At 38.6% G+C, this 11,706-nt stretch overlaps 1 protein-coding gene across 3 annotated transcripts in view; it reads left to right on the forward strand.

Moving 5' to 3' along the window:
• The window catches only part of LNX2 (ligand of numb-protein X 2), an 89,136-nt gene that overhangs the window by 47,482 nt on the left and 29,948 nt on the right, over positions 1 to 11,706 (forward strand). For all 3 annotated transcript variants that reach the window (XM_054015387.1, XM_054015386.1, XM_054015388.1), the window contains 2 exons: positions 5,260 to 5,773; positions 11,431 to 11,678. In XM_054015387.1, coding sequence (XP_053871362.1) covers positions 5,373 to 5,773; positions 11,431 to 11,678 — 649 coding nt within the window. In that variant the 5' untranslated portion in view covers positions 5,260 to 5,372. The remainder of the gene's footprint in view (positions 1 to 5,259; positions 5,774 to 11,430; positions 11,679 to 11,706) is intronic.

Consider the following 11,706-nt stretch of genomic DNA (forward strand, 5'->3'; position numbering starts at 1 on the left):
ATTGGCAGCCAGCCCAATTTAGAGAAGCCCTGAGGCTGTAGGAACAGGCCAGCATAGAACAGCCCTGGAACAAGGGGGAATAGAGCTGGTTATTTTTTCAGTATCAGTTTGGTTTCATAGCTTTCAGTTGGATATTGTTTGATTGGTTTTATATACATTATATTTAATGAGCAAACGTACATTCCAAAATAAATTGTTAGATCAGTTAGTTATAGAGCAATGAAAGCTGGATCGTCTGTCTTGGAGAGAAGCTGATGCCATGCAGGGAGGCCACTGAGTATAGCAAAGGAGCAACAGTGGCAGTCATTGAGAGGCTACTCATTTGGTCTTTCCTTTTGTTGAAAGAAAAGGTGCAGAGTAGCGCATGTAAATGGAAACTCAGGGATGAGAACATTTTAAGAGGAACTGAGAATGTAAAACAGTTAATTTTTAAAAATATATTTGTATTTTGGAACCAGAGGAAAAATCTACTGTACAGTTTAAAAAATGATAATAATTAAGAGCTAATCCTCCAATAATTTCTTGATGTGAGATTTTTGAACCTGGCTAGTTTACATTTTTCCAGGCATTCATTTAGAAATACATAGTCATCTTTAAACTGTGAAGTAATAGTCTGTTCTTTGTCATGCATGAAGGGGACAGTACACTAATGTGAGGGAGGGAGCAGCTATTGCTGTGAGCCTTGTTCACTTCATGTTTTATAGTATTGCTCCAGGAAAAAAGGTGAAAATCATGGCATTTGAATCTATGTCCCCCGCCCCCAACCCAAACAGACAACATTTTAAGCCAATGCAGGAATTTGAGAAGATTCACTGAGAACTGTAGTTATATCAGTAAATCAGAACCAAAAGACCCATAAGTAAGACCAATTTTAGACAAAAAAGAGCTTTCTAAATATTTTTTGTACAGTTGAATATCCAGTCACAGGCTGTTGCCAAAGGGACAAGGGCGTCACCTGTGCTATTCTGCTGTCTCACAAAAATTCCAGGAGACTTATTTTCTGGTGAATTATATGTGTTGAAAGACAAAGTTGGAAAACTTTTGCTCCCTCCTCCTCCCCCCCATATCTTTTTTTCACTTGTTTGCAATTTTCTTTAGTTGATACTATAATTCTAGGAGACATCTCAGCAGTTGTACATAGTCATGCTGAATATAGGATATTGAATATTGGTTTTCACTAGCCATGGAGGGAATGGATCCTTTCAACACTGGGAAATGGCTCTCTCTTGGAGCCTCCATTTGCAAAGGAACATAATATTTAAGAAAGCAAGAAGGGTCTGCTACCTCCTCTGACTCAGCCTCCATGAGATCAGAGATAATATGTTGTTATTTATTAAATTGCTCCTATCTGCAGAACTCTGCAGCAGAAACTGAAACCAGTTGAAGGCAGTGCCTCTTAGTGAGGTAGCCTCCGTAACCAGAACAGTCCCTCTATTGGGGACTTCAGAGAAAATAGGGTGAATGAGAAAAAAGATCTTTTAGTCACCACCACAGATCACAAATCCCTGAGGTTGTAATGGATTCAATACCAATATCTTGCTATCAGTACTCCAGTCTCATTCACTCTTGTGCCATCTGTCAGCCATGCTGTCCATCAATAACCCATGGTGACCCAAGAGGAGGATGCATAGGGAAAAGATATGCACAAGAACAGTTTTAGACAACAAGTAGTTGTAACGTATTACAAGCCTGTCAACTCACTGATCCAATGTCTGGATACTGTTCTCTGCTCAAAAGTTCTGGAACCCAACAGAATCCATGAGTCCCCAGGGGTGGAACATCAAAGCGGGTCCATCACCCTGTTAGAAAGGTGGAACAAGACCCAGACCTCAGCATGGAAGAGGTGATCAGATTGTGGCAAGGCATACTTAACATCTGTGCTGCAGATCAGATCCATGTGTGTGCCATGGCTATCACCAGAGCTGTGAGATCTCATGCCATTGTACTGGAGTTATCCATGAGTCGTGGGACTTCAGCATCATAAGAACACCATTATATTATTCCTAAAAGTACTGTGATCTGTATGTCATTCTTCAGAGTCCCACTGGAATATCATTACCAGAAGCACCCCCTGGTGCTCAGGTGTGTCTACATAAGTGTAACTTGAATAAATAATGTTTATCTATGACCTGACCTTACACTTTTTGTAAAACAAAGGTTTTTGTGATAGTTCTGGATAGCACAGTGGAAACCCTACATACACTTGTACACTTAAGAGCTTTCTTGCTTTACTTTTTTATTCACTTCTATGTGCTGATGCGTTGTTGTTTTTTTTAAAGGCTCCTCTTATATTAAGAATTCTTTTTATATAAGAACAGCCATACTGGGTCAGACCAAAGGTCCATCTAGCTCAGTATCCTGTCTTTCAACAGTGGCCAATGCCAGGTACTTCAGGGGGAATGAATAGAACAGGTAATCATCAAGTGATCCATCCCCTGTCGCTCATTCCGAGCTTCTGGCAAACAGAGGCTAGGGACACCTTCCCTGCCCATCATGGCTAATAGTCATTGATGAACCTATCCTCCATGAACTTATCTAGTTCTTTTTTTAACCCTGTTATAGTCTTGGCCTTCCCAACATCCTCTGGCAACGAGTTTCATAGGTTGACTGTGTGTTGCATGAAGAAATACATCCTTTTGTTTGTTTGAAACCTGCTGTCTATTAATTTCATTTGGTGACCCCTAGTTCTTGTGTTATGAGAAGGAGTCAATAAGACCTCCTTATTTACTTTCTTCACACCAATCATGATTTTATAGACCTCTATCATATCCCCCCTTAGTCATCTCTTTTTTCCAAGCTGAGAAGTCCCAGTCTTATTAATCTCTCCTCATATGGAAGCTGTTCCATACCCCTAATCCTTTTTGTTGCCTTTTTCTGTACCTTTTTTTTAATTCCAATATATCTTTTTTGAGATGGGGCATCCAGATCTGCATGCAGTATTCAAGATGTGGGCGAACCATGGATTTATATAGAGGCAATATGATATTTTCTGTCATCTTATCTATCCCTTTCCTAATGATTCCCAACATTGTTAGCTTTTGTGACTGCCGCTGCACATTGAGTGGATGTTTTCAGAGAACTAGCCACAATGACTCCAAGATACCTTTCCTGAGAGGTAACAGCATTACTTTGCATTTATCAACATTGAATTTCATCTGCCATTTTGTTGCCCAGTCACCCAGTTTTTATCATCCTCTCTCCCAAAGGCTGATGATGTCATCTTTTGCCTTATCAAGTATCTCACTGGTATATTCATTATGTGATGCTGGACTGAGTTCTGTAAAGGAGTGCAGTACAAGTCATTTACGTTTTTAATAAGCTCCAGTGAGATACTTGACCTGTCTTTTTTTTTAACACAGAAATCATGACGTCTGGTGTCAAGACATTGATTATGGAGCCAACGTTGTTGAAGTAACCAGATTGGTCCAGTGACATTTCCTCAGCTGTGCTGACTGAGATTTTTCCTGCTTATTATATGCTTGGGTGTTTAAAGAATAGGAATGGTGTTGATTGTAATTAATAGTTGGAGTCAGAAAATATCTGCTTATAAATGGCTTCACTACTCATCCTCCACTGCCGCTGTTGTGCTGCTGCTATCTGTTAATGTTCCATAGAAATCTCTGGAATGTTAGAACATGCGGTACCTGATGCATTCTGTTTGGATGTTCCTGGAACACTAAGCAGTCAGATAATATAATTTTGTAAATTCCCAAATTATTCTTTGGAAAGTGACCCTATGTTTTCTAGAACATTTATGTTTTGACTGATTTTGTGTGTAGAGAGCAGTCCTTAGGAAAGTCTCACATCTTCTATATTATTTTATTGACCCAGTGTGGACATAAAGTTAAGGGAATTACATTCTATATAGAGAAGGGCCCTAGACACAAGATTTCTTGTCAAATTTTTGTCAGATTTCTTACGTAATATATTTAAGGCTGGTTTCCATGTCATCTAGTTCTGCGTTCACTGTCCCTAGTAACAAAGAACTGTTATCCTATTCCCTCATGAAATCCTTTGCAGAAGGTGCATATTATCTACTACAAGATAGGGCAATGAGGAGCCTCAGTTTCCACAGCAGTATAGAATCCTGAATTACAAATTACTATTTAATCCTTTTTGCATCAAAGAATATCGTAATCCTTGTAAAATGTGCCCAAAGTCTTCTGTTTGGCTGTGTGAGGTTAGAATGTGCAGTATAGCAAAAAGAAAAAAAAAGTTTTTGCAATGCAGGAAAATTTTGAAGGACTAACAGCTGTGTAGAGGAATAAAAAGCCTAAAATACATTAGATTTGTTATCTAAACAAAAACATTTGTAGTCACAAAGCTAATTGGAGGCAGAAGTAGTTAGTAATTTTTTTGTAAAGGGAGAGAAAATTGGAATAAGAATTGGTGAGGAGCCCAATCAGTGTTGTATGAACTTTAGGTCTATTGTGGAACTGAAACTTCTGTGATAGGGTGACTTGGCTGTGTTGTTTCCTAACCATGTACATCTTGTTAATTATTAATAAAGTTAACATGCTTAAGGTTTGGAAAATAAGGTGTGAGTGTGCTGTATGTTTAACTTCATTAGATGTAAAAGCAAACATACTGATTGTGTCGTGTCAATAGTTATGCACAATTTATAATCCGTTTACACCATACCTTTTTCCTGGCCTTTCATTACATTTTGAATCAAATGTATAATATTGGGTAGAATGAGATAACCTCGGTGTGCAGTAATCCACTAATTAAAAACGTATAGGCACAATGTGGCATGTGGACAGTGTTTTGTTAATGGGATGCCACAGACTGAGCAGCTATTGAGGTTGCTGAAGAAACACATTTCTTCGTGTATTATAGTACATAGTTGATTAATTGGCATCATAACCTCAGCTCACAATGGAATATATTTTTCTTAGTCAGTAAAACTAATTGTTTTGTTTTAATCTAAAATAGTATAACATGTCCTTGCTGTTAACCCACAATCCTCTTGGAGGCAGAAGCTATACAATAATTGGAATTGTATTACATTACAGCTGTTACATAGCAATAAAATGTTTATATTGTAATACAAAATTAATGTTATGGATTTGTTTCATTTTAACCCTTTAATGATGGATTTCTGGAAAGAAAAATAAAATGTATATCCGTTAAGCTAATTAGGGCATTTTCAATATGTATTTTGATAAACTGGAGCAATTTAAACTGTTCTAATCAGCGTTTTCATATTGCTCATTTGTAACACAGCGTGAATAACTTTAATTTTCTTGTATGTTGCAGAAAAATGACCTTTCATTAAAGAGCATAAGAATAAGTCACCTTACTGTAAAAAATCAAGACTACAAAACTAGTCTAACTGATGAAGAAACAAAACCTACACCATATGTTGTACAATGGGTACTACAAATGATGAGATGGTTTCAGTAGAGCAGACTTCCTCCTTGAACCCTCTATGTTTTGAATGTGGCCAGCAACATTGGACAAGGGAGAATCATTTGTACAACTATCAGAATGAAGTGGATGATGACTTGGTCTGCCATATTTGCCTTCAGCCTTTGTTGCAGCCATTAGACACCCCTTGTGGACACACGTTCTGCTACAAGTGCCTAAGGAACTTTTTGCAGGAGAAGGATTTCTGTCCATTGGATCGAAAAAAGCTTCATTTTAAACTCTGCAAAAAATCCAGTATTCTCGTACATAAACTGTTAGACAAATTGTTTGTTTTGTGTCCCTTTTCTTCAGTATGTCAGGAGGTAATGCAACGATGCGAGCTGGAAGCACATCTCAAAAACAGGTGAGCAATGGAGGGGATTGTCTAGTACAGCTTTTTGTATTGTTAGGATAGTTTTAGTAGCAGTCTAAATTGTGTGGATTTTATACAGTCAAATTTTGTCAAATATTCAGTATAGAAGATGTTTATTGACAAATCTATTCCTGGAACTGGTCAGTCGCTCATTATTTAACTGTTTTGTGTTTTTTGTTCATTTGTTTTTTTTGAGGGGTAGCAGATGCACTTATAAAAGGTTTGATTTTTTTCGGCATGTTTCATCCTGTGAGTTTTGGAGCATCATCAACTCCCAGTGAATGGGAATAAGACACTTAGCACTTTGCAGGATGAGCAGACAGGGTGAATTGTTCTATATAACCTGGGAGGTGTAAATTCAGGAGTATCTTCCTTGTTTTTGCTCTGTGGCCTGTCTCTAGACCTGAAAGGATCTGAGCTGCAGTGCACTGTGCTATAATGTGGTTATAGGGTGAGGAGTAAAAATGGCTGCTATAGAGCAACTGAAAGGGATTATTTCTGAGGGTTTGGTGACCCATAAAGGATGGAGATGAAAACCTTAAAACTTCACCAGACTGCCTGAATATATACTGTACTTGCTACCCTGGTGAAGTGATGGTCTCTGAGATTTCTTTGTAAGATATTACTCGAAGGTTTAGGGCCTTCTGCTACACAAATTAAAATAGACCTGGTAATTTTATATTTCTTTCCCCTCTTACTCCCCAGTATCTTGAAATATTGAAAGGAGAGCAAGATAAAGGGGAAAAAAAATACAAGCAACCAAATTAGAGAGGATGAAGTTATGTAACTTGACCCCCCAATGTCTGCTATATGAACAATTAAGGAAAGTACTATCTAGTGTACTGTTGTGTTGTCTAGGTGGTATTTCACTCTTTAAATGTAAACTGTCATTTTCTGTAATAAGAATATTAACGTTCTTTGTTTCATTGGGTGGCATTTCATTGTTTTTGTTTACTAAAAATATCCTGAAATATTGTTTAGAAAATATTTAGTGGGTTTTATTATTACTCTTATTTCATGAACTGAAATGGGGCCAAGCAGAGTCAAATTTGAGTCATGGACAAAAATGTGGGCATCCCATCACATTTGGTGTGAGGAACTGAAGTATGAAAGTGATAATGATTTAGTGTGTTGGAAAGCTTTGTGAATATGTAGCCCCTAATAAGTGTCACATTTTAAAGGGTTTGGGGGATCTTAAAATTAAAATAGGAGAGGAATATGGTCAAGCATTAAATGAAGAGAGGGAGGTGATTGATAAGAGAGAAATACGGAATGCATCTGATGCCAGGATTTTTTTTCCACCCATAGATGTTATTTCATTCAAGCCTCTTTTACACATGCATTGCGTTTTACATTTTAAACAATGTATTACATACACTATTGAAAGTGGAGGTTTCCATAAAGTTCTATCTCTGCCTTTCTCTGGAAAAAGATCCAACCCTCTCCCCCAGTGAAATAACTATTTTTACTTTGCATTCAGCTTTCTGACAGCAACTTTCACTGTTTTTCTTCATTCAGGGCAGGATCATATCTAACCTACATGATGGTGAAAAAAAAATCTGATTTGGCTAACCGTATAACCCTAATATATTAAATCCATTATTTTTTTTTTAAAAAACAGAGAAAGTAACAAGATGCATCCCAAACATTAAGTTCAAATGATATTTCACTATTGTTGTCCTCAACCTTCCTAGCCCTCTTACATTGTTTGTCATTTCTTTCTCAATTGAGTCAAATTTAGATTGTAAGCTCCTCATGGCAGGGACTTGTCACTTTGGTGTAAAGCACCATGCATACACACTTCAGCACTACATAAAATCATTGTGTGTCTAATGCACAAGTCATATAATGAGGTCTAATTTAAACTGAATCATTATTTATTCCCATCAATCAGTCTGTAACAGCATTTCAGTAGCTGTGCACCATGCATATGGAATTGCCTTTCTGTTGATGTGTGCTACTGATAACCTTCCTTCACACATTTTTTATACCTGATAAAGTTGTTTTTCAATATAGCTTATTTGTAAACATTGGAATACCTTTATGTAAAGTACCTCTACTGGCATAAAAGGTGCAATAAATGCGTAGCTTGAATTTGATTTGATATGGATTGGTGAATCCAATAAAATCCTACTACTGACTATTAAATGTTAGATAAATGTACAATTCAGTACTGTTGTAATCTTTGTCATAGATATTACAAACCAGCTTCAGTGAGCACTCAGGTGAACATGCCTGCTTTTCTAAGAAATGAAATATACTTGGTTAGCCTCACTGTTAAAAACATTCAAACTCAGAATTAAAATTTCCAGTGAAATAGTAATTGGCTTTATTTAAGCAGAAAGGCTGCAAGAAATTTCATAATATCCACCAGTCAACTCCAGAGTGTGTGGTAAATGCAAACCACTCTATCAAGGATATTAGAAGCATGAGGCACAAATTTGATGATATCATGGTCAATAATCACCCCAAGTTACCTCATTGCTTACTTAGAATCCCCTTGATTTATCAGTTTTTCAGGTTCATCAAATTTGCTTGGGAACCACAGCCCCTTAGAGTCAGCCCTTGTGAGGATCTCTTGTACTTTATTTCCTGACCATGTGGTATTTAAAAATCTTGTTAATGTTTAATAACTAACAATGGTATTGGTACCTACTTTATCAAAGATCATTTACTTGACACAGGTCCAAGAAAACCTTACTGAACTTCTGCAATATTTGATTTAAATTCAACTTACTGAGTCTTCAGATCTAATCAAATTCCATTCTAGAAAGGTACAGCTTTGGTCCAGCACAATGCAGTTTTGGTTCACGCGCAGATTTAGGCCCTGTCTTAGGGTTTTTTTTATTATTATTTTTATTTAAGCTGAGCCACAACCTGCCATCCAGTATTAAAAAGTGTAGCCACTTCAGAAGGTACCACAACACTCCTCCATATCCCCCATTACTGAACATTTAGAGCTTCCTTTAAAAGGAATTTTTTGTGGAAAGTTAAATTTAAACCTTTTATAAAAGCCTCTTTTTCCAGAGAAGAACCTTTTGAGTTGCTCAGTGGCTGGAAACCAGCATATTTAATGTGCAGATTCATACATGACCACAGCAAGATTTACAGAAAAAATGTTACAATAAAAACAATAAATGCAAAACCTACTATTCAAAAGTAAGGAAAATCCAAAGGATTTGGAGTTTGAAAGTTCCTTGCTTAACACCTATTCTCACCTAGGTTACAAGCTGTGTTCCCATCAACAAGATGTCCTAGTGAAAGCCTAGCTCATTGCCACACTCAGTTGCTGGGAAGGAGAAAAGTGCTGGGATTCCTACCAGGATGCTGTCCCTGGTCCTTGTTTTGGGGGCTCATCTTTCATATCTGCCTCTAGCTACTAAGTGTCTGATGCATTTGAAGTTTTTCTAGCCGTTGAAAACTTCTCCAATTGCTGGAAGGGTGAAGGAGCTTTCTGTGTCTTTTCCCACTCTTGACCCTCCTGGCTACTGAGAGAAGGGGTCCTTATCGCTGCTCTTACCCCTCCTCCAGCTTCCGAGCTTGCACAAGAAAGGGTGAAGGGAAGAGAGATCTCCACAATGTAAACCCTCCTCCCGAAGGTTTTTTGGGTCCTCCCCCCCGCACTCCCAAAGCAAATAGATACTGCCAATGCATGGGTTTGCTGCTGACCTGCTGCTCCTAGTCCTGGTAGGTCATGATACGTTACCTCTTACACACATGGCACCATGATCTAAGGAAAATCTATTTTAGATCATTTTGGAGATTTTTATAAACGCTAATACCACCTCTTCTATTATTCATAAGTAAGATGGCCTGATTTTACAGATAGTATAATATGAAAAATAATGCCAGTCAAATGCATTTTACATTTGAAGTTCTGATCATGTAGCTTGTTGTGTGAAGATAGAACCCTGTGCCCTCATGGAGACCCACTGACTTCAGCAGGGCTCTGCCTGAGCACTGCGGGCTACCCATATACAACAGATTTCAAGATTGGGGTCCAAAAATAGCTTTTCTCCAAAATATTTGGAATAAACAAAATAGGTCAAGGTGTGTGGTGTGGTCTGGAATTTGTATTGGCCACTTGTCTGGAATGGCCTGCATAACTTGTGCGTGGCTTCAATATTTGAATAATGGACACATACTGTGCATGATAAATCCCTTTAGCTAGATAATAAGATTCCAGGAATGTCACTCTGAAGCCTAAAGTGTCTGTGCTAGTGTGAAATGATGGAAGTAGCTACAAGTACGGTTAAGAACTCTTTTGTTCGGAGTATCACCAGGTAGAATCATCACTGGGATTCATGGTCTATTGCTTTCCAATGTTTACGTTTTCAGCAATTTGACTTTACTAATTACACTATGAAGTGTGTAGCTGCAGTATCATCATGACATGTATCTATGCCATGCCTAGAGTCCTAGACCATTGTGAGATCAGGTAACTCAACCAATCACCGCTTTCTACTCTATAGCTAATTTGCTTGCCACATTTGCATTGGTTGTATGAGGGAGACTGCACAGATGGGGGATTATTTGGCCCAGGTGCTATACCCGACTGCCACCTGCACAAATCCACACAATTCTGCTAGCACAACACATGAGTCTCACAATCAAATCATGAGAGTTGGCAACACTCCATCTTACGGATGAGACATAAGACCCAGGTCCAGACCTGATCACCAATGTACATGAAAAGCATTATGTAAATGTAAGATCATTATATAAATGAAAGATCACCATAACATTGTTGTCGCTGCATATAAATAACACATAGGAAACTCACAAACAAAAAACCACTAAAGTAGATTGGGAACAGCTTAACTAGGGGCTCATTAAAGCAGTTATAAAGAGGAGGTTGTGGAATGCTGAGGGAAGGACCAAGTGGGTGGTGGTGGGAAGGAAAAATGTGCATTTCCAACCCAACCATAGGTTAGGAAGCAAGAGGAACTGGGAAAATAAAAGGCTTTTTACTAATTAAAAGGAAACTTTGTAAATTAAGGACTGAAATTATCTGTTGCTTGCTGTCTTTTTAACCATGCTGAAGAAAGCCCTGGTTCTGGCTCCCTGTATACTAGCCTGGGGTAGAGAAATGCTCTGTTCAGAAAACATATGCACGCACAAGTGGCAGCAGGATGTAGGATTTTTTTTCTTCCCTTCCCACCCCCAGTTTATTCGTTGTTTTTTGGCTACAGCCTTGGCCATGCTCATATAGAGCTGACTCAGAAGCAGGCTTTAAATTGTTAAGCAATACAAATTGATATACTACCTATTCCAGGCATGGATTGGTGTGATGAGAGGAGAAGTGTGGAGGGAAGTTGGATAGGGGGCATACAAGGGGGCAGGGCTTGGACTCAGAGTAAGGAAATGGGTAGCATGGAACTGTGATACCTATTCTTGGAAATGAGGAAGCGGACATTCTATGGACAGCAAACGAAAGGATGCCTGGAAGAGGAGCAAGAGACTGGTACGACATAGACTGGAAGGCGTGCTGGTGACTGGGGAACATGGAAGGAGTGGGTGCTGGGGACTTGAAGAGCCTTGGAAGTGGGTTGCAGGAAATTTGAGACTGGAATGTTCAAGCTTTTTGTGCTATGTAATATGGCCACTTTTCATATATATTTGAAAGTAACATGACGGTCTATCTCTAGGTGTCCTGGAGCTTCCCATCGAAGGGTTGTACTGGAGAAAAGGAAGTCTAGCAAGCTGCAGACAGAAGCTGAGAATGAAAATGGGCCTAATCTGATAGATCACCCAGGCACTTTATCTCCAGATACAGACCATGCTGGGACGGGGCCAGTGCCAGTGGATCAGAACTTTACACCAACCACTCTTCCTTCATGGACAGATGAGCCTGGCCTTGACAACCCTGCCTTTGAAGAGAGCACAATAGCAGACAGTATGTCATGTTTGTCTTTTAATTCTCT

The sequence above is a fragment of the Malaclemys terrapin genome, chromosome 1, assembly GCF_027887155.1.
Source record: "Malaclemys terrapin pileata isolate rMalTer1 chromosome 1, rMalTer1.hap1, whole genome shotgun sequence".
Taxonomy (NCBI): domain Eukaryota; kingdom Metazoa; phylum Chordata; order Testudines; family Emydidae; genus Malaclemys; species Malaclemys terrapin.